The sequence below is a fragment of the Sinocyclocheilus grahami genome, unplaced genomic scaffold (assembly GCF_001515645.1).
Source record: "Sinocyclocheilus grahami isolate Dianchi unplaced genomic scaffold, SAMN03320097.WGS_v1.1 scaffold802.1, whole genome shotgun sequence".
NCBI lineage: Eukaryota > Metazoa > Chordata > Actinopteri > Cypriniformes > Cyprinidae > Sinocyclocheilus > Sinocyclocheilus grahami.
Window position 1 is genome coordinate 662,774 of NW_015505981.1, and position 23,214 is coordinate 685,987.

General features: G+C 36.5%; 2 protein-coding genes across 2 annotated transcripts in view; both read left to right on the forward strand.

Moving 5' to 3' along the window:
* Positions 1-6,330: 6,330 nt before the first annotated feature.
* Positions 6,331-9,901, forward strand: LOC107561996 (collagen alpha-1(I) chain-like). The gene is made up of 4 exons (XM_016246552.1): positions 6,331-6,549; positions 7,535-7,723; positions 8,172-8,224; positions 9,854-9,901. Exons 1-4 carry the CDS (start codon positions 6,468-6,470, stop codon positions 9,899-9,901), a joined length of 372 nt encoding a protein of 123 aa, XP_016102038.1. The 5' UTR covers positions 6,331-6,467.
* Positions 9,902-10,395: 494 nt separating this feature from the next.
* The window catches only part of LOC107561997 (collagen alpha-1(I) chain-like), a 26,642-nt gene continuing 13,823 nt past the window's right edge, over positions 10,396-23,214 (forward strand). Inside the window, exons 1-28 of the mRNA XM_016246553.1 lie at positions 10,396-10,620; positions 11,606-11,794; positions 12,243-12,299; positions 12,840-12,892; positions 13,240-13,266; positions 13,823-13,918; positions 14,475-14,540; positions 14,953-14,997; positions 15,169-15,222; positions 15,366-15,419; positions 15,500-15,553; positions 15,755-15,808; positions 16,092-16,145; positions 16,302-16,346; positions 16,439-16,492; positions 16,918-16,962; positions 18,461-18,514; positions 18,798-18,896; positions 19,172-19,216; positions 19,727-19,825; positions 20,378-20,431; positions 20,517-20,624; positions 20,708-20,761; positions 21,768-21,821; positions 21,986-22,039; positions 22,138-22,191; positions 22,276-22,329; positions 22,536-22,580. Of these exons, the coding sequence (XP_016102039.1) occupies positions 10,539-10,620; positions 11,606-11,794; positions 12,243-12,299; positions 12,840-12,892; positions 13,240-13,266; positions 13,823-13,918; positions 14,475-14,540; positions 14,953-14,997; positions 15,169-15,222; positions 15,366-15,419; positions 15,500-15,553; positions 15,755-15,808; positions 16,092-16,145; positions 16,302-16,346; positions 16,439-16,492; positions 16,918-16,962; positions 18,461-18,514; positions 18,798-18,896; positions 19,172-19,216; positions 19,727-19,825; positions 20,378-20,431; positions 20,517-20,624; positions 20,708-20,761; positions 21,768-21,821; positions 21,986-22,039; positions 22,138-22,191; positions 22,276-22,329; positions 22,536-22,580 (1,803 nt within the window). The 5' untranslated portion in view covers positions 10,396-10,538. The remainder of the gene's footprint in view (positions 10,621-11,605; positions 11,795-12,242; positions 12,300-12,839; positions 12,893-13,239; positions 13,267-13,822; positions 13,919-14,474; positions 14,541-14,952; positions 14,998-15,168; positions 15,223-15,365; positions 15,420-15,499; positions 15,554-15,754; positions 15,809-16,091; positions 16,146-16,301; positions 16,347-16,438; positions 16,493-16,917; positions 16,963-18,460; positions 18,515-18,797; positions 18,897-19,171; positions 19,217-19,726; positions 19,826-20,377; positions 20,432-20,516; positions 20,625-20,707; positions 20,762-21,767; positions 21,822-21,985; positions 22,040-22,137; positions 22,192-22,275; positions 22,330-22,535; positions 22,581-23,214) is intronic.

Genomic DNA, 23,214 nt, shown 5'->3' on the forward strand with positions numbered 1-23,214 from the left:
TGGTGCTCCAAGTTTGGGTGGGGTCGGAGGAGGGCCATGCGACACGATCCATGAGGTCTGTTTTCTCCTCCTCCTCGCACTTTTTTCACAATTCTTCTGCTGGTGACGTGGTTTGAGAAAAGAGTGCAGTGACCTGGTAATGAGGTCAATGCTAGTCTGGGTTGCCGTGGGCTGATTTGAATTAATTTCACACAGCCTTTCATTAACCGTCAGCTTCCTGCCAGTTTTGGCAATGGAGAAGATTCTCAAATGCAGAAAGAATAACATTTAAACAATGCAAGAGATGCAGTGTTTAACTGCATCAGCGAAATCCCACCACTAACACAGAGACAGTAAAAAACTCTCGGCCTGTGAGTTGAAATGAAGGAGCTGCGTTTGGCTTACAGTCTGTCTAAAGACAGAGTGAGTGAAAGCCGTGTGATTACAAAATGACCACATATCACAATGATTCCAGCTTTCCAAAGTGCAAGACTGCCAAGCAATAGGAAGAAGGCCTTCCACCCTGCAATCAACTTAATGTTTTTTTAGTTTTTTTATTCTATGCGTAGCTTATTGCATTTTGCAAGGAATAATTTAAAGCAACGGTGCAATGAGCTCAAGGAGGCAGCATGAAGACTCTTGTTGAAGGAGATATTTGCACCATGTAGAGTTTGCCTTCAGGTGATTGTCTAAGATTCACTTATTTTTATCAGTCCAAGTCTTCGGAGTGTGAATGCGATTCAAATTTGGCCCTAGATTTCCATAAAACCACCGACTATCAGTACTAAGACAGTCCAAACTGTTTAAGCTGAAGAATTTAAGCCTAAAGCAATAAATGTACATCTGACCTGTTGAAATCTGATCTCTCAGATTGCCATCTGTGTAACCTTTAGCCTGTCTAGCTCACAACGATGGCCTGAGGATACAAATCAGTTCTTGGGGAGTGAAGGGGTGGAGAACAAGAGAAAACAGAGAGAGTGGGCGGATCAGGGTACTCGGCCTGGTTGACATCAGTGAACAACTGAAAAATAAAACAATGCAAAATACAGAAATACTGATTAAGATTTGTTTTAAAGTGTAAAAATAGTTGCTCACTGACAGCTTTTCGTGTTTTCATAAGTATTTCTTTCAACTGAGTTACTCTTGTGAGAACGAAGTGCACTTGAATGTGCACTTGTAGTGTACTTCAAATCTTAAACTATTTTTTTAAGTGTACTTGCAGATAATAATGAAATAATAGATAAAAGGTACAGACTTTCACCACTGTTTCTCAGCACACTTTTGTACACTTTTAAAAATGCACTTTGTAATCATGTAAAGTTTTACTTCAGAATACATTTTAAATCATTGTTTTAATCCTATTTTGTTTTGCTTTATAGAATCCACTAATTTTGATGTGTTGACTAACATACTAAAGCACATGTGAAATATTTGATTATAATTTTAACTGTAGGGTGTTTTTTTTATTTTAAAGTAAATGTTTTAAATTAAATGTGCTAAATTGCAACTTTATCTTTACAAATATGCAATTACATGTGTGACCCTGGATCACAAAAGCATAAGTCGCTGGGGGATATTTGTAGCAATAGCCAAAAATACATTGTATGGGTCAGAATCAGGGTTTGGAGTGGATGGTCTCTCGCAGCGATTCAACTGCAGCAAGTAGAAACATGTGTTTCGTGGCTGTGCTTGTAAAAGAGAACGGCTGAGGTATCCCCACCATCTCCCAGTGTACTAAACACTATCCAAAAATACCACTTCCCATCTGAACAAATGTATCACATCCAGGATGTCATTTTATAAGAGTGAGGTACTAAAGCATTTACTCCATTGATTGACTGCTCTGATCAGGGAGACACAGAAGCCAATGGTGGAAGTTTGGGGCGGGGCTTGACTATTTGTCTGACCAATGGCGGACAGGGGGAGTGTTCAGGAAACCTGTTTGAAAATCATTAATTGGTCATTTATTTCTTTAAATTTAGGGTACGTTTACATTACATGGCATTTTGTTGCACATTCTTGATTTCAGATTGACCCACACTTTGTTGGGCAGTTCTGCACCAGAATAAGCCAGAAAATCCCCCAATGATTTTTTCTACAATAAGTACCAATGATTTTATGAAGACTGGCGTGTGAGCCTAGTTCAATCTGAGACAAATAAACGTGTTGCAGATTTCACTGACTATTGGCTGGTCTACAATAAGTACCAATGATTTTATGAAGACTGGCGTGTGAGCCTAGTTCAATCTGAGACAAATAAACATGTTGCAGATTTCACTGACTATTGGCTGGTGTAGTTGTTTGTATATCGTTAGCTGTTTGCTTGTTTATGTGCTTGTTATTTAAATTCGATCTAAAAGTGTGTTTTGGCTTGATGTGATCAGCGTTTGAGTGGCTTTTGGGCAGTGCTGTGATGTCTTGTTTGGTCTCTGGTAAATGTGGGAGAACTCTGAAATTTGCAAAAAGCATTGGAGAGGAAATGCAGCTGTGTTAAGGGTGAAAGGTGACTTTTTAGTCATATTTTAGTGTATATCAGCATTAAAGTAATGGTTCAGACACCTGGTTCAGAGAAGGCTGTGCTGGCCTTGTATAACTCCATCCTGACCGCCGGTCTGAGTTCTGCCAGACACTTGCCACAGAGGCGCATATTACTGCAACTCCTGTAAAACAAAAACACTGAAAATTACCACTTCTATTTAAACCTCGCCCTGCCCAATCTGTACTGTCTTTCCCATCTCTCAATAAGAAAACGTTCTCACTATTGAGAAAGTTAGTTAATACAGTTTAAAGGGGAAAAGTGATTGTATGTTGATGTATAGGGATGGAATGATTGGGCTTAGACTTAACCCTTTAACCTAATTATATTTTTCCAATAATTACAACAGTTCAGCCTTTTTAATAATAATGTAGATTTGACAGTAATGAGCTGTTTTATTTTATTAACACATAATGTGGTATGAATAAGAAAATGCTGCCTCTTTGTTTGTTTGTTTGACAAATTGGTTTCAGTAATATTTTGTGTATATACTAAACATGCAGCAGGCATCATCATCATCATTATTTATTCATTGATATTTAATTCACCCAAAAATGAAAATTCTGTCATTAATTACTCGCCCTCGTGTTGTTCGAAACCCGCAAGACCTTCGTTCATCTTCAGAACACAATTTAAGATATTTTTGATGAAATCTGAGGACTCTCTGACCCTCCCATAGACGGCAAGGTAACTACCACGTTCAAGGTCCAGAAAAGTACCAAGATGATCGACAAAGTAAGTCCGTGTGACATCAGTGGTTCAACTGTAAACTTACGAAGCTATGAGAATACTTTTTTGCGCAAAGAAAACAAAAAAAACGACTGTATTCCACATTTTCGTCTCTACTGCGTCACTTGTGGACGCGCGTTCACGACAGTATCATGACGCGAGTGTGTGGCGCAACGAGAGACAACAGAGAGCCCTCAGATTTCATCAAAAATATCTTCAATTGTGTTCTAAAGATAAACAAAGGTCTTACGGCTTTCGAACAACACGAGGGTGAGTAATTAATTACAGAATTTTCATTTTTGGGTGAACTAACCCTTTAATAGCATGACTACTTTTACAATGACAACCTTATTAGAGTTCATTAGCATACAGTTCAATTAAAAAAAATAAATGAGTGGAGACAAAGTTTGGCGCTTAAAGTTTGGGGTCAGTAAAATTGTATTGAATATTTTTATTCAGCAAGGATGCATTAAATTGATTAAATGCGACAGTTAATTCATATTATTATAATGTTACAAAAGATTTCAATTAAATGCTGTTTTTTGGACTTTCTACTAATCAAAGAATCCCAAAAAATGTATCATGATTTCCACAAAAACATGAAGCAGCTCAACTGTTTTCAACATTGATAATAATCAGATTATTTTATATGAAAACAGTTTCCTTGGATATAGTAGGCCATTTAGAGGGTTCATCCAGAAGGACAGAAATTACAGCTGTGTCTCAAAACAAGCTCACTCACCACCTGCTGCATTCATGGGCAATAATTGTCTGATTTGAGATGTTCATCATCAATAACAGCCTCCTCACATTCACAAGAGACTTAAAGACTCATATGAGACACTCAGTGTTGACATTAGTTGCTAAAATACCAGTTCCATACTGAAATAACGACCACAATCTTAAAACAGTGCTGATTATGCCCAAAAGGTTGCAAGGATTTGAGACACAGCATACGTGTCTTTGATATTTTATTTTAAACTTAATTTAACAGAATTTGCAATGTTGCAGTCTGGCCATTTGGAAAATATATATATATCATATAGAATATGAAATAAATAAATAAATATGTGAGATGACTTTGGAAGCCGCAAAATGAAACAATTCAATATTCCATTCAAAATGTGCTTATTTCTGTTTTAGACTGGTGGTAACATTAAAAGGTTGTTAATCTCAGCTTGATAAGGCATGGTTTCAGATTTCTACCTGGCTGTATAAAACCAGCATCACCATATGGTTTTCCTGGGATAGGATCCATCTACTCTGCTATATCCAGCCACACAATAAAAGATGATAAAGTCTTTGCTAACGTGTGAGCCAGTCGAACATCCTGGGGAATTTGAAGACAATCCTCAGGCATGTACACGTGCTGATAAATGCTATTATTCAACCTTAGTGAGAATGCAGAGAAATAGGAATAAAAAACATGCTGTTTTGTTTACCCAAGCATCTATTGAATCCGGTGAACTGATTTCAGATCAATCCACATGGTTTTAGAACCACTTTTTCATGTTCATCTTCTGTTATTATTGGCTAAATCTTTACATGTTGCACTTATCATTCCTATTGCAATTTTAAAAAGTGATAGTGAACAGGCAATAAATGTTAAAACATAAAGAGAAAGGAGGTCAGACAGGGCCATGGAGCTTGAAGTTGCAACGTGTCCACAGAGCAATGAGTATGGTTTGATATGATGCCAGATGTTCTTCTGTCTCTCTCTCTCTTTCTCTCAGTTTGTCTCTGTCTTCTCTCTGCTTAACATGTTGCATACGGGAAAGCTAAAGGCTCACAGCTTTGCTCATATGTTCAGGCATGCAATGGACATTTGCACAAATATCCATGTTATGTTGTTGTTCTGTCTATGGCTAAAATATTGAACATTTATCACTTTATAACAACTGTGGCATGCCTTTGTGAAGAGGATGAATATTTTCTGTCTTCATTTTAATTTTAGTTGAAGTTTTAGTATTTCTGTTTGTCATTGTTTAAAAATATGTACGTTTATTCGTTTATAACCCTGTGGGTATTCTTTAAATAAATAAATAAGCCTTTGTTAGTAGCTTTTAGTCGTCATCTTTCTGAGATCATTGCAGGAGCAAGTTCTCTAATGGACTAATATGAAAATATATTTTACCCTTCAAATTATGTGGCTAATAATCTAAAACCAGAAAGGTCCAGTTGGGCCTATATGGTCATGTTTAAGGGATATTTCTCCCCAAAATGAATTTTTGGTCAGTATTTTCTCACTCACTGACGTTCTTTTTATCTGTTAAATGCAAAATAAGATATTTTGAAGGACGTTCAGGTCTAAAACGAGTCATCACTGAGACATTTTTCACAGAAGACAAAGTCTTAAGAAATAGTTCACCCAAAAATAAATTTCTCTCATCATTTACTCACTTATCTTATCTGTGGAATGCAAATGAAGACATTTTAAAGGACAATGGGGTCTAAAACGAGTTGACTTTCATTGTGTGAACACACAAAAAAAACATTGGGACATTTTTCAAAACATCTACTTCTTTTGTGCTTCAACAGAAACAGATAATCATAAAGGTTTGGAATGACATGAGGGTGAGTAAATGACGACTGAACGTTCATGTTTGAACATTTAGAAAAAGAGTAAATCCAATGCTTCATTCCATTTTCTATTCATAAATCTCCCTCAAACCATAATTCTGTTCAAACGTAGCATGCATGCTGATTGCAGTAACTCAGTTCACCTTCATGTATAAAGAAACTGCAGAATATGATCATCATTTGGCGACTAAAACAAATGCCTATTTGTAAAAAAGCAATAAAATGATCACATCCACCAAGAGGGTCCAACTTATCCGAGTGAAAATGAAACACGCTGAATCGAACCATCCAGAGATTCAGAAAATACAATCACGATATCCAGAATCCCTGACACACTTCTCCATGTTTCAAAATGTCCACGTTGTAATGAGGACTCCAAATAGTTTGACATGTTTTAAGGCGGCCCTTCGTCTTGGCTGAAGGAGGGACTCGCTTTGACTTGAACATGTAGCAGATATCTAGCGCACTCAGCACCTCCCCAAAACGTTGGCATATAAAAGCCAGGGTCAAACATTTGTTTAGGCAGTAGGGAGTTTCTGCTGGGGTCTGGATTGGAGTTACACAGACCGGACCCTACGTGTATGATTGAGGACAAAACAGGATTCCTCTTGCCTCAAAGAGTCTACATGTCTAGTATTTAGACATGTTCAGCTTTGTGGATATCCGGTTAGGGCTGCTGCTCGCCGCAGCGGTCCTTGTGGTGAGAGGACAAGGAGAGGATGATAGTGAGTATATGATTTTTACTCCTGATTTGCACAGATGCTTGACTGAGGAGATTGGAGAACTCAAGAGGGGGGAATTTTTCAACTGTCTTGCTTACAAGTGACCTGCAATCTAAAACTTTTTGGGAATGTCTTGAGGAGGAAAAAACTACCTTTTTATTCTCATCAGCATTTTTTATATTCTAGAAATGGTCATTTTTCCATCTTGCCGCACGCGGACTTGAGTTACAAGTTGTGTTACGGACTTTGGATTACACCGATAGACTAGTATCCGTCAACATACGTTTCGACAGTTTTATCCTGCACGGCTGCTAAAATGTAACAACAGAATTACAATTTAGAATTCCAAAATGCATTTAGTTTGCGAACGTTCAGGGCGTGACGGCTTTTTTTCTTTTGGCGCCACCATGCGGTGGATTTTAATACTTCATGGGTCTGAGGGGATGCAGGCCTTCATACTCATCATCATTGTGCATCACGCCCCATTAGGCCATTTTAGCTTCATTTACCTCTTATTTCTAAAATATGAATTAAACAGTAAGTAAATAATTAATACGCATCACACTAGATCAGTATGCATGATTATATTGGATGACAATCATCTTTGCTGTTTAGTTCAGAGGCTTTCTGCATATGCAAGAGTGAAACTCTATCATCATTGCTCTTATTGTGCCTTCAGGTTATAAAGAGCATTATTTGTTCCCTTGAAGGATACACGGATGTGTATGTTGTTAGTTTTTTTTCAAGCAGAAAGCATTTAAATTGTCGATTTGAACTTCTTTTTTGTAATAGAACACTTCGCCTTTGAGTTAATCCTGTATTTAGTTAGCAACATATTGTAAATGAATTTAGTTTAGTTAGCTACATATTTAGTGATTTAGTTCATGTTTAGAATTTCTGTGTCTTTAAACTTTTAAGGTAAAATGATGAGTTCACTGACGAATGTGATTGACTTTACTGTGCTAATTCACGTCTGTTGTCCTTACAGGCTCATTCGGTAGCTGTACATTGGACGGTCAGAATTACAACGACAAGGATGTATGGAAACCTGAGCCCTGCCAAATCTGCGTCTGCGACAGCGGGACGGTCATGTGCGACGACGTGCTCTGCGAAGATACAGCAGAATGTGCCAATCCAGAGATTCCCGACGGAGAATGCTGCCCCATCTGCCCCGACGGTACACTCCGCACCTTTGCTTCAGTCATGCTGTGCACCTTGCGGTCACACTAGCTCTGTCGCCCTCAAGTGTGCGAACGCTTGAGCACATGCTCGGGGAAATATCTTTCATTGGCCTGCCATCACCTCAGAGACCTGTGGAGCACAAGCACCTGGATTTTCTGAGGGATTAAGGATGTTTTTGCTTCTTGTTTTTATTGCTTTATGGCTAATTACACTTTTTAAAAACTGAAATTGTATTTTTTGTTTTTTTACACTTGATTGCACTTTCTGATATTACATTTTGTTTATGTGCATTCAAATATGAATAATGAAACTTTCTGAATGCACATTAACTGCTGATCTTTTGAGCACCAATGGAAGTAATAAATGTTTGTTAATCTTGTTAATGAAAGATAGCTCCATATTTTCATGGTTCTGAATCAGTCCTCTGACCTTTTATTCCATAGATTATGTGATTGATCCTTCATTTGGTCCTAGACCTCCAAATGGTGATCACCAGGTTAGTGGGAATTTATTTCATTTTTTTTTTATAATGCACCTCATTTTATACATGTGTGTGTGTGTATATATATATATATATACAGAATTTGCAATGTTGCAGTCTGGCCATTTGGAAAATATATATATATCATATAGAATATGAAATAAATAAATAAATATGTGAGATGACTTTGGAAGCCGCAAAATGAAACAATTCAATATTCCATTCAAAATGTGCTTATTTCTGTTTTAGACTGGTGGTAACATTAAAAGGTTGTTAATCTCAGCTTGATAAGGCATGGTTTCAGATTTCTACCTGGCTGTATAAAACCAGCATCACCATATGGTTTTCCTGGGATAGGATCCATCTACTCTGCTATATCCAGCCACACAATAAAAGATGATAAAGTCTTTGCTAACGTGTGAGCCAGTCGAACATCCTGGGGAATTTGAAGACAATCCTCAGGCATGTACACGTGCTGATAAATGCTATTATTCAACCTTAGTGAGAATGCAGAGAAATAGGAATAAAAAACATGCTGTTTTGTTTACCCAAGCATCTATTGAATCCGGTGAACTGATTTCAGATCAATCCACATGGTTTTAGAACCACTTTTTCATGTTCATCTTCTGTTATTATTGGCTAAATCTTTACATGTTGCACTTATCATTCCTATTGCAATTTTAAAAAGTGATAGTGAACAGGCAATAAATGTTAAAACATAAAGAGAAAGGAGGTCAGACAGGGCCATGGAGCTTGAAGTTGCAACGTGTCCACAGAGCAATGAGTATGGTTTGATATGATGCCAGATGTTCTTCTGTCTCTCTCTCTCTTTCTCTCAGTTTGTCTCTGTCTTCTCTCTGCTTAACATGTTGCATACGGGAAAGCTAAAGGCTCACAGCTTTGCTCATATGTTCAGGCATGCAATGGACATTTGCACAAATATCCATGTTATGTTGTTGTTCTGTCTATGGCTAAAATATTGAACATTTATCACTTTATAACAACTGTGGCATGTCTTTGTGAAGAGGATGAATATTTTCTGTCTTCATTTTAATTTTAGTTGAAGTTTTAGTATTTCTGTTTGTCATTGTTTAAAAATATGTACGTTTATTCGTTTATAACCCTGTGGGTATTCTTTAAATAAATAAATAAGCCTTTGTTAGTAGCTTTTAGTCATCATCTTTCTGAGATCATTGCAGGAGCAAGTTCTCTAATGGACTAATATGAAAATATATTTTACCCTTCAAATTATGTGGCTAATAATCTAAAACCAGAAAGGTCCAGTTGGGCCTATATGGTCATGTTTAAGGGATATTTCTCCCCAAAATGAATTTTTGGTCAGTATTTTCTCACTCACTGACGTTCTTTTTATCTGTTAAATGCAAAATAAGATATTTTGAAGGACGTTCAGGTCTAAAACGAGTCATCACTGAGACATTTTTCACAGAAGACAAAGTCTTAAGAAATAGTTCACCCAAAAATAAATTTCTCTCATCATTTACTCACTTATCTTATCTGTGGAATGCAAATGAAGACATTTTAAAGGACAATGGGGTCTAAAACGAGTTGACTTTCATTGTGTGAACACACAAAAAAAACATTGGGACATTTTTCAAAACATCTACTTCTTTTGTGCTTCAACAGAAACAGATAATCATAAAGGTTTGGAATGACATGAGGGTGAGTAAATGACGACTGAACGTTCATGTTTGAACATTTAGAAAAAGAGTAAATCCAATGCTTCATTCCATTTTCTATCCATAAATCTCCCTCAAACCATAATTCTGTTCAAACGTAGCATGCATGCTGATTGCAGTAACTCAGTTCACCTTCATGTATAAAGAAACTGCAGAATATGATCATCATTTGGCGACTAAAACAAATGCCTATTTGTAAAAAAGCAATAAAATGATCACATCCACCAAGAGGGTCCAACTTATCCGAGTGAAAATGAAACACGCTGAATCGAACCATCCAGAGATTCAGAAAATACAATCACGATATCCAGAATCCCTGACACACTTCTCCATGTTTCAAAATGTCCACGTTGTAATGAGGACTCCAAATAGTTTGACATGTTTTAAGGCGGCCCTTCGTCTTGGCTGAAGGAGGGACTCGCTTTGACTTGAACATGTAGCAGATATCTAGCGCACTCAGCACCTCCCCAAAACGTTGGCATATAAAAGCCAGGGTCAAACATTTGTTTAGGCAGTAGGGAGTTTCTGCTGGGGTCTGGATTGGAGTTACACAGACCGGACCCTACGTGTATGATTGAGGACAAAACAGGATTCCTCTTGCCTCAAAGAGTCTACATGTCTAATATTTAGACATGTTCAGCTTTGTGGATATCCGGTTAGGGCTGCTGCTCGCCGCAGCGGTCCTTGTGGTGAGAGGACAAGGAGAGGATGATAGTGAGTATATGATTTTTACTCCTGATTTGCACAGATGCTTGACTGAGGAGATTGGAGAACTCAAGAGGGGGGAATTTTTCAACTGTCTTGCTTACAAGTGACCTGCAATCTAAAACTTTTTGGGAATGTCTTGAGGAGGAAAAAACTACCTTTTTATTCTCATCAGCATTTTTTATATTCTAGAAATGGTCATTTTTCCATCTTGCCGCACGCGGACTTGAGTTACAAGTTGTGTTACGGACTTTGGATTACACCGATAGACTAGCATCCGTCAACATACGTTTCGACAGTTTTATCCTGCACGGCTGCTAAAATGTAACAACAGAATTACAATTTAGAATTCCAAAATGCATTTAGTTTGCGAATGTTCAGGGCGTGACGGCTTTTTTTCTTTTGGCGCCACCATGCGGTGGATTTTAATACTTCATGGGTCTGAGGGGATGCAGGCCTTCATACTCATCATCATTGTGCATCACGCCCCATTAGGCCATTTTAGCTTCATTTACCTCTTATTTCTAAAATATGAATTAAACAGTAAGTAAATAATTAATACGCATCACACTAGATCAGTATGCATGATTATATTGGATGACAATCATCTTTGCTGTTTAGTTCAGAGGCTTTCTGCATATGCAAGAGTGAAACTCTATCATCATTGCTCTTATTGTGCCTTCAGGTTATAAAGAGCATTATTTGTTCCCTTGAAGGATACACGGATGTGTATGTTGTTAGTTTTTTTTCAAGCAGAAAGCATTTAAATTGTCGATTTGAACTTCTTTTTTGTAATAGAACACTTCGCCTTTGAGTTAATCCTGTATTTAGTTAGCAACATATTGTAAATGAATTTAGTTTAGTTAGCTACATATTTAGTGATTTAGTTCATGTTTAGAATTTCTGTGTCTTTAAACTTTTAAGGTAAAATGATGAGTTCACTGACGAATGTGATTGACTTTACTGTGCTAATTCACGTCTGTTGTCCTTACAGGCTCATTCGGTAGCTGTACATTGGACGGTCAGAATTACAACGACAAGGATGTATGGAAACCTGAGCCCTGCCAAATCTGCGTCTGCGACAGCGGGACGGTCATGTGCGACGACGTGCTCTGCGAAGATACAGCAGAATGTGCCAATCCAGAGATTCCCGACGGAGAATGCTGCCCCATCTGCCCCGACGGTACACTCCGCACCTTTGCTTCAGTCATGCTGTGCACCTTGCGGTCACACTAGCTCTGTCGCCCTCAAGTGTGCGAACGCTTGAGCACATGCTCGGGGAAATATCTTTCATTGGCCTGCCATCACCTCAGAGACCTGTGGAGCACAAGCACCTGGATTTTCTGAGGGATTAAGGATGTTTTTGCTTCTTGTTTTTATTGCTTTTTGGCTAATTACACTTTTTAAAAACTGAAATTGTATTTTTTGTTTTTTTACACTTGATTGCACTTTCTGATATTACATTTTGTTTATGTGCATTCAAATATGAATAATGAAACTTTCTGAATGCACATTAACTGCTGATCTTTTGAGCACCAATGGAAGTAATAAATGTTTGTTAATCTTGTTAATGAAAGATAGCTCCATATTTTCATGGTTCTGAATCAGTCCTCTGACCTTTTATTCCATAGATTATGTGATTGATCCTTCATTTGGTCCTAGACCTCCAAATGGTGATCACCAGGTTAGTGGGAATTTATTTCATTTTTTTTTTATAATGCACCTCATTTTATACATGTGTGTGTGTGTATATATATATATATATATATATATATATATATATATATATACATGTAGCTTCAGTCATGCTGTGCACCTTGCGGTCACACTAGCTCTGTCGCCCTCAAGTGTGCGAACGCTTGAGCACATGCTCGGGGAAATATCTTTCATTGGCCTGCCATCACCTCAGAGACCTGTGGAGCACAAGCACCTGGATTTTCTGAGGGATTAAGGATGTTTTTGCTTCTTGTTTTTATTGCTTTATGGCTAATTACACTTTTTAAAAACTGAAATTGTATTTTTTGTTTTTTTTACACTTGATTGCACTTTCTGATATTACATTTTGTTTATGTGCATTCAAATATGAATAATGAAACTTTCTGAATGCACATTAACTGCTGATCTTTTGAGCACCAATGGAAGTAATAAATGTTTGTTAATCTTGTTAATGAAAGATAGCTCCATATTTTCATGGTTCTGAATCAGTCCTCTGACCTTTTATTCCATAGATTATGTGATTGATCCTTCATTTGGTCCTAGACCTCCAAATGGTGATCACCAGGTTAGTGGGAATTTATTTCATTTTTTTTTTATAATGCACCTCATTTTATACATGTGTGTGTGGGTATATATATATATATATATATACATGTATATGTCTGTGTGTGTGTGTGTATTTATATGTATATACACACACACACACACATTATTACTTCAGTGTATGTTAATGTGTGTATTATTATACATATATATATAAAAATAACTTGAGTTATTTATTAATGATTTAATTTACTTTTTTGAATACTTATGTCACACCATATATAAATGTAGATTACACACAAAATTAATATATTTAGAATGTACACCAATGTAAAGTATCCTAATATTTCTTATTTTTCCATTTTTTAGGAACCTGTTGGTCCAAACGGAGACCCCGTGAGTACAATATTTGTTTTTGAACAAGCTGCTTATCGTTTCATTGTAATGTATTTATATTTATCTAGTTTTGTACCTACTGGGTTTGTCTAGTACAACTAAAAATTTAAATTTTGATTACTAAAAATAACCAATTGCACATTCGTTTTCAAATCTACAAAGTCTGTAGGTGACAAAAACAAAGTCTCTAGGTGACAAAATGTTTGCGTTGATATGAAAATCTTTCGCAAATGGAAATAATTAGGTCGAATTATGGGGCATTGGAGACTTTTAACCCGCTGACTTCTAATTGTCCCACTGACCTTTGACCTCTGTGACCTTATATGTAACATTAGAGAAGTTGCAGATTTAGGCTTTTTTTTGCCACACATATTAGACTTTCAGTCTATGACATTTGTAATACATTCTGTACCAAAGCATTGCATTTTTGCCGATTGCATTTAAATGGATCTTCATGTGTAACACGCTACAGCCGCATTGAACTAGATTTAGCAAAGGTAGTGCAGCTTTGCTGATGTGATTTTATGCCGCTCATGGATCTGTGCTATTTTGGCAGGGTCCTCCAGGGCCTCCTGGCAGAGACGGTATTCCCGGAGAGAACGGACTCCCTGGACCTCCTGGTCCTCCTGGAACCCCTGGCCTCGGTGGTGGAGTAAGCAGCACAATTTTGATCGTATAATTTTGTGAATCTGCATTTGTGGTGTCACTAAGATTAAGTTTGAGAGAATCTTGCCATGCTGGCCCATATTCAGAAACATAATTTTTTCTGTAGTCTTCATGATACGTACTGCTGCACCATAGATTATTTCCTTTGGCATTCTACAAAAATAAAATAAAATAAATATTTTTTTATTTTATTTTATTTTATATCTAATAGAAAGTGTGTATGAAGCTTCTGTTTTTCTGTAGTTCAGTACCAGCTTAAGTGAACAGCTCCTATCATTGAGGGTTGTGGGTTGCCAGGAATGAAAGCAGACTATGCACTCTATAAAAGAAAAATAGCTGTATTTGAAGGTTTTGACATAACTTACATATATGTGACATGTCGCTTAGGTGATTTCATAGTATGTATTAGCTAAGAGTTGATTATCTTCAAATATTTCTGCATTAAAAAGAAAACTGTATTTTAGTTGTTCAGCAGTAAATGATTCAATGAAGATAAGCACAACCTCAAATCCTCACTCTTTCGTTCTTGTCATCCCTTACAGTCTTTCCTTTCTCAAATGGCTTATGGCAGTGAGAAATCCAGCGGCCCTGCTCTCCCCGGTCCACCAGTAAGACAGCTTCTCTTTTCCTACTCTTACTTCCATCTCTTTTCTTTCATGAACTCACATAGAATATACAGAAATTTATGTTGTGAAACATAAAAAGTTGTGTAATTTGGCCTAAGTGATCCCTCACTTTTACTCAGTCTTGATATTCAGCAATTTTGTGTATATCGCATGTATCATAATTCACTTTTATTTCATTTTCCTGCATTATATCTGTGATCCACCACACTGGATCTGTCATTCAAAAACTAGTTCAAATATTTAATGCGCTTTCATAGATTTCATGCTTTTTTACTCCATTTGCACTTCTAAACTGCAATAACTTGCATGATATAGTATATATGGAGTGCTATACTTGTTTTATACTGGTTTTTAATGTCTGTATTATTTCTTTCTTGTGTTTTCTCACTTTTAGGGCCCCATGGGTCCCCGTGGCCTCCCTGGACCTGCAGGTTCATCTGTACGTCTATTTCTAGTGTTTTACCTTATAATACAAAATGTTGTTGATTTGTTAGAACAAATGAATCAGCCTTCTTTCTAGACAGTTATTCGTCATGGACTATAAACCTCATGTGGCTTATTATACATGCAGTATCTGATATATAACTGTGTTTATCTGTATTTTTCACAGGGCCCTCAGGGATTCACTGGCCCCCCAGGCGAGCCTGGTGAGGCTGGTGCTCCTGTGAGTATCTTCTGCTTCCTTTTAGTTTTGAGATTTAGTGTCAGTATGACACAATATGAAAACATTCAGAAATATGCAAACAGTCAAAAAAAACATATTTTACCAGCAGTTTGTGATTTTTCTTCTGCTGTTGTTGCTTGCAGGGTCCAATGGGTTCTCGCGGTCCTTCCGGTCCTCCTGGAAAGAATGGAGAGGATGTGAGTTTTTCAGACCGTCAGATGAGTCCGTTTTCAGTCTCTTCTTCATGCCTTCTTATCGTTCTTCTGCTCTTCCTCAGGGTGAAGCTGGCAAATCTGGTCGTCCTGGTGAGCGCGGATCCGCTGGGCCTCAGGTGCTTTTGCTCATACATGGTTTTCTCATTGATACACACAAATTACTACCACATTGCGGACATAGAAGGCAACTTATTAAGTCTTAAACTAGAGTAGAATAAGATATGATTATTTGATTGGAATTAAAACATTTTAAACACCACTGGGTGGAAAGAGATTCAAACAATCATCATAATGATATTCTCTTGCTTATTTCACAGGGTGCTCGTGGGTTCCCAGGAACCCCTGGACTCCCCGGCATCAAGGGACACAGAGTAAGTACGACAGCACATAACCTTACCTTTTTACTGTGTTTTAAAATGTGTTTTTTTCGTATTGTCATTTTATCTATACAGTATATATATATATATATATATATATAATGAAAACTTATTTTCATATTTTATTTAGCATTTTATTACATGTTTTTATCTATTCGTTCATTAATTTTGGCCACCTATGTGTTCCATTTTGTGTGCAATACTGCTTGGAAAAATATATAGATATATTTATTCTTTAGTAGTAATGTAATGTTTTGTTTCCTGTTACCTCTTACAGGGTTTCTCTGGTCTAGATGGAGCTAAGGGAGACACTGGACCTGCTGGACCTAAGGTTAGATTTTCATTTTCCTTTATTTTGTATGTTTTCATATATACAGCTATTGTTATTCACAGATTTTAGTCTGTGGACGCGAATGCTAATTTGATTTAGCATATGCAGCGCTGTATTGTTGGTTCTCTGTTGATTGTGTCTTCTCTCTGATCACAGGGAGAGTCTGGTGTTCCTGGTGAGAGTGGTACTCCTGGAGCCATAGTGAGTGATTCTGGATGGGATTTAAAGTCCATGTGAAGTCCATCTTCAAATTGATGTCATTCTTCTCACATTTTCCCATCTACATCTTTCAGGGTCCTCGTGGTTTGCCCGGTGAGAGAGGTCGCCCTGGTTCTCCTGGCCCTTCTGTAAGAGTCACATCCATGCCTTGTTGTTTCTAACCCCTTACTCTGCTTCATCTTGTGGACTAGAAACTAGAAAACCATTCTCTGTTTTTCATTCAGCCCCTACTGAATAATCAACGGAGACTCATTTTCCGTTTATCATTCAGCTTATACAACACAACCCAACTCTTATTGATTCACAATGAGTAAACATTTATAAATGCAAAAATGAGAATGCATCACAAACCTAAGATAGTTGAGCCTAATTGAAATATGTCTGCTGCTGGCATGTGCAAACATAATAAGTGACAAAGTTCTGCAGGCATGAAGATAAAATGCTCAAATACTGTAGTCGTAGGCAAAATCCTCCTGCAGGGTTTAAGACCATCATTCAGTGTCATCATTGGGTCATAAAGATGGGTGATTGTAATCTTTTTTGTTTTCTGCAGGGTGCCCGCGGTAATGATGGCAACACTGGCGGTGCCGGACCTCCCGTAAGTTTCCTAAGATCAATATTCTGGTAATACACCACTCATTTATTATAACAATCTATTGCAAATTCAAGAATTTCTTTTCATGTATATTGACACAAAACACAATTTGATGATCATAGTACTCATTTTAGAGGCAAAAAATCAAGCAGTTGATTTGATTTGATTTAAAAAGTAGTTGTTTTCAAGTGTTTGTGCTGCCTTCAGATTTTGAGTTTAGTCAAATGTGAAGTTGTATTAAGTGAAAGTTAAATCCAGGAAACACAATTAAGTTGTTATAGCTAATAATGTGAGGATTATTACTGATGCTTTAGTTTCTTATACTACAACATATTGCTACATAGTGTTAATTTAACAAAAAGTATGACGTAAAATGTTCATTGACGAGCTTTTTTCCCATGACTACAAGACAATGACGAGACGACAATAAGGTCGATAGACTGTGACTATATCAACATGCAATATCGGTTACGATAAAAGACGAGACTAAAATGTATTTTTATTTTCATAAAAAACATTATTGCGAACTGCTTTACACGCCTCTACGACACGAGCTTTCATGTGTGCGGTTGCCAGATATCAAGATTTCAAATCAGAGCTTCTCTATTAAAAGGATACATTTTCTGCCAGGTGTTTTGCTTATTTTTTTGCAATCTGGCAACCATATGCATGCGCTCGCTCTTCATTGAGGAAGCACCGATAAACGAGTAAGCTGAAGTTTAGTGATCTCCATGTGAGATGTTCAGCTTAAATGAAAGTGTCATTCAGCCAGTCTGTGTTGTGTCATGAGATCTCGACTATTTTGTTTGCGATTGTGGTTGCTGAATAAATGCACTTACTCAACCGCTGTTGTTTTAATAGAGAGACATTATTACAGTTTGGAATGATTGGAATTACTATTAGGAATTTTACTGTTAAAATATTTTTGTTTGTTTTTGCCGGTTTTCATAATGTAGGCAGAGAAAGTGCATATCTAATTCTTTGATATTAAATAGACTATAATCAGTAAACTAGATGAGGTAAAATAAACCATGTGTGTGAGCCCACATTCTATTGATTTGTGCTTATTAGAGAAAGCGCAGTACCTGAAAAGTAAAAATTAATTTCTCAAATGACAACAATCTTTTCGATTATAATTTTGAGCAAAAAAAAAGAAAATCATTTTTTTAGCAGTTTAACTATTATACAGCATGACGAAAATGTGCTGAAAAGTTTTCATTGACTAAAAGTAGACTAAAATGCTCAGACATTTAGTCGACTAAAACTTGACTAAGCAAAACTAGGACAACGACGTTGAATAAATATGACAATAATTAAAAAGTACATTTGACACCAAGACTAAGACTAATTTAAAAGACTAAGACTAAATTAAAAATGGCTGACAAAATTAACACTATTGCTACACATATTACAGTGTTTGATCGGAGCAGGATGGGTCTTATTCAGTGTTTCCATCTATTATAATGTGTTTAATTCTCTTATTATTTTTCTCCTATATTAGGGACCCACTGGCCCTGCTGGTTCTCCTGGTTTCTCTGGTGGTGCTGGTGCTAAGGTACAAACACTTTATTATAAATTATAAATGTTTTATGGTCATGGATTGTTGCTACCAACAGTTAAAAGTTAATAAAAGCAAAGCGAAAATTATTGAACATACTCAAACCTACTTTTTCCTGAAAACATGCAGACAACAGTTAATTGATTGTTTTAAACCCCCTTTGTTATGCATACAGTATACCCATATAAAATACTTTAGATCTCAATTAATTACTATAGATACCAGTTGGAGTTCCATAAATAAACTGACAAGACCCCTATTTTCTTCTTGTCTTCTGTAGGGAGAAACTGGCCCTGCTGGAGGTCGTGGTTCAGAGGGACCTCAGGGAGCCCGTGGTGAGCCTGGTAACCCTGGACCTGCTGGTGGCGCCGGTCCTGCTGTGAGTAAATCTCAAATTACACAGCTGTTTATTTGCTGGAATGATTTTAAATGAGCTAGATTTTAAAAGGAAATGCCTGTGCTTGCATTGCAGAAACAGAATAGTGGTACATTTAAAATACAGTTATAATTAGAAAAGCTGTAAATCCAAAAAAATTTAAATCCAAACTATATTATCTACTAAAATAGATTGTAAGACATGAAGATGTTATAAACATTAATCATGATGAATATCATTTGCTTTAACTTTAAATCTATCTTTTTCTCATTGCACAGGGAGCTCCTGGTGCTGATGGTGCTCCTGGTGGCAAAGGATCTCCTGTAAGTATTTTTTATGTATGTGACCCTGGACCAAAAATAAGCTGAATAAATATGCTTTCCATTGATGTTTGGTTTGTTAGGATAGGACAATATTTGGCCAAGATACAACTATTTGAACATTTGGAATCTGAGGGTGCAAAAATATCAAAATACTGAGAAAATCACTTTTAAAGTTGTCCAAATGAAGTTCTTAGCAATGCATATTACTAATCAAAAATTAAGTTTTTATATATTTACAGTCGCAAATATGCAAAATATCTTCATGGAACATGATCTTTACTTAATATCCTAATGATTTTTGGCATAAAAGAAAAATCTATAATTTTGACCCATACAATGTATTGTTGGCTATTGCTACAAATATCCCCCAGCGACTCAACACTGCTTTTGTGCTCCAGGGTCACATATGTTATCTCGCACCAAATCTCTTATTAATGCTGTTGCCCTCCATTTTGGGCCAGTTTCACACACATCAGACTGATTTAATTGCTTTGCAATGATGTTTTGTAGGGTGCTGCTGGTATTGCTGGCGCTCCTGGTTTCCCAGGTGCCCGTGGACCTCCTGGACCCCTTGGCCCTTCTGGTGCTCTTGGCCCCAAAGGAAACAATGTATGTACACTGCATTGTATTGTACATGCATGAAAAGTGTAGCTATATATGAGTGCTACAAGCACATAATTTTAGCAACCTTTAGTTTCATTGAAATGACTTAGACTTAGATGTGATAAAGCTCTGATGTGGTAGTAATTCAAAAAATAATACTCTCTGTGCCCTTAAACAAGGCACTTAACCTCTTTCCTGTCTTACAAAAGTACTTTAAAGGGATAGATCAATCAAAAATTTAAATCCAGTCATTATTCACTCACCCTGTCATGTGTCATTTAAAACACACACACACACACACACACAACTATATTTAACACAATGGAAGTGTTAAATAAATGGAACCGTTAGCTTACCAACATTATTCAGAATATTTTCTTTTTTGTCACATAGAAGAAAAAAAATGCATACCAGTTTGGAACCACATGAGGGTTAATAAATAATGACAAGATTTTCATTTTCGGGTAAACCTATCCCTTGAAGTTGCATTGGTTATAGAAGAGTCTGAAGATTGACGCATAATGGGCTGAGTTCAGATATTTTATGCTCTGTTTCCAGGGTGATCCAGGTCTCCAAGGCAATAAGGGAGATGCCGGTCCTAAGGGAGAACCTGTAAGTTTCTTTGAAGCAAAGATAATTTCCTAATATTCACAGAAACCTCCACTGTAATAGTAATAGTTGCTGTTCTCTGTCCTAGGGCTCAGTTGGACCTCAAGGTCTCGCCGGACCTGCTGGTGAGGAAGGAAAGAGAGGAGCTCGTGGTGAGCCTGGTGGTGCTGGACCTGTCGGACCCCTTGGAGGCCGTGTAGGTTTAACGTACCTGTTCATTTCGATTCAGGCATGCTTTTTTGTTTGTTTGTCTCTCATATTTTCTTTTTCTTTCAAAAGGGTGCCCCTGGTAACCGTGGTCTTCCTGGTACTGATGGACCTCCCGGACCTGGGGTAAGATTACTGATCCAGCACCTGACAAATCAAGGCCATAAATTTTGCTAAACTGTACTCAGTCTCTGAACAGTCTAGTAAATGTTGTGTCTGGTAACTTGAAAATGTGCTTTACACTACCAGTCAAATGTTTGGAATCATTGAGAGTGCATTCGTTTGATCAAAAATGACAGTAAAAACAATAATATTGTGAAATATTATTTCAATTTAAAATAACTGTTTTCTATTTGAATATATTTTTTCAAATATAATTTATTCCTTTGATTTCAATGCTGCAATTTCAGCTGCCATCACTCCAATCTTGATCCTCCAGAAATCACTCTAATATGCTGATTTGCTTATTTGCTGATTTCCTTATTTTAATCCATTTTGAAAACAGTTGTGCTGCTTAAGATTTTTTTGTGGAAACCATGAAACATTACCATTTAAAAGTTTGGGGTAAGCAAAATTTAAAAAAGAAAAAAAGAAGAAGAAATTAATACTTTTATTCAGCACCTATGCATTAAAGTGATTAAAGACATTTATAATCTTGCAAAATATTTCTATTTTAAATCAATTCTATGCTTTTCAACTTTTTATTCAGCGAATAATGTGGATATCCTGAAAAAACATTAAGCAGCAAAATATTAAACAAAAAATATATATATAAGCAAAATATATAGAAAAGTGATAATATTTCACAATATCACTGTTTTTACTCTGTTTTTTATATTTTTAATGCAGCCTTGGTGAGCATAAGAGACTTCTTTTAAAGCCATAAAAGCCTAATGCATCAAATATGATACTAAAAAAAAACACTTTTTGCTTTATGCAACCTTTTTTTTTTTTTGTCTAAAGGTTCAGTACACTGTTACATTTTCAAAAAGATTTTTCTGACTCTTATTTCATATGTCAAGCTTTATGAGGTTCAGTGTATTATTCTCTTGAAAAATAAAAAGATTGCTTTATGAATATCAGATCTGCATACTATTTAATGTAATATTTAACATGGATGTATTCCTCTTAGGGTGAGGCTGGTAAGTCTGGTGAGAGAGGTGTTGTTGGACCTCCTGGTGCTTTGGTACGTACTGATTTACACTAATTTAAAGTGATTTATGCAACCTTGAGCATTTCTTTAAACACTTGGTCTCTCAGTTAAACTCTTTAAAAAACTGTGTAACCTCCAGACAATTGCATATCTGAGCAGGTGCAGTATGATGCATTGGTTTCTGTGTATTTCTATAGGGCGCTCCTGGCAAGGATGGGGATGTTGGTGCTCCTGGTTCTCCTGGACCTGCTGTACGTCTGCTTAAACATCTGAAAGTTCGATATGATTCAATTCTGCCGTGGCAATGTGAACTGTTTCTGATTTTTTTCTCGGGTCTGTCGTCTCTTAGGGCCCAGCTGGAGAGAAGGGAGAACAGGGATCCGCCGGTTCTCCTGGATTCCAGGTATGTTTTTATCTATGTCCACATCCTCCAAATACGAGTGAATTTAAGATTAGAGGCTGATTATCGTTGGTTATTCTCTTATAGGGTCTGCCAGGTACACAGGGTGCCACTGGTGAGACTGGCAAACCTGGTGACCAGGTACGTGTGGTCATTGGAAATAACTGTGTTAACTCAAGGAATTGTGTTTTTTCTATTATGTATTCTGTCTACAAGTAAACAAACATATTGTAAACACGATATGACATACAGTATGTTATGTAAAATTGCCCTTACTACTTTATATTTTACAAAATCACAGTGCAGTTTTTCGTTCAGTGTTATTTATTATGTTCTCTGTTCCACAGGGTGTTCCTGGTGAAGCTGGTCCTCATGGTCCATCTGGTGCAAGAGTGAGTATCTCCTGCCTCATAAAAAAAAGCCCACAGATGTGCCACATCTCAATCAATTCTTAAAAGCCACCCAAGCTACACTGCACCCATTAAGAATAATCTTATTGTTTGTTTTTAGACTATAATGCTTATACTGCAGCAAAAAACAAAACAAAAACAAAATTCCATCAGTATCATTGTGTTGTTTTATAGTAAAAATGTCCTGGGAGCAAAATAAGCAAAATTGCATCTTAATATCTTTTATTTTTATATTTAAAAATAAATTTATGAATTATATTTTAATTTTAATATCCTTTTTTTTTCATGTTCCAAGCATAGTTATGGTCTGGTCAATATCAAGATAAAATTCTTGCAAATCTTGTTTCAAGAATAAAATATATTTTTTAGGAAAATTACAAGATCATATTAAGCAATCAAATTATTGCATGATTTGTATAATTTGCAATTTAAAAAAAATGAACCAAAACCCTTTTTTGGTCTTCTGTCAACTTGGTCTTATTTCAAACACACCTGTCATACATTTTTTAATGCATATACTGATAAAATACATGCAAAAATCTGTATATTTTTAAGTCAAAAATTACTCCAAATTAGTTTTCCAAATAATTCAAGAAAATAAAAATGGGGGGGGGTT

What these genes read in the sequence shown, in the direction of transcription:
- LOC107561996 (XM_016246552.1), top strand. Translation starts at nt 6,468, where the DNA reads ATGTTCAGCTTTGTGGATATCCGGTTAGGGCTGCTGCTCGCCGCAGCG. An exon ending in AGGACAAGGAGAGGATGATA is followed by an intron (nt 6,550 to 7,534) that starts GTGAGTATATGA and finishes TTGTCCTTACAG; the next exon opens with GCTCATTCGGTAGCTGTACA. An exon ending in CTGCCCCATCTGCCCCGACG is followed by an intron (nt 7,724 to 8,171) that starts GTACACTCCGCA and finishes TTTATTCCATAG; the next exon opens with ATTATGTGATTGATCCTTCA.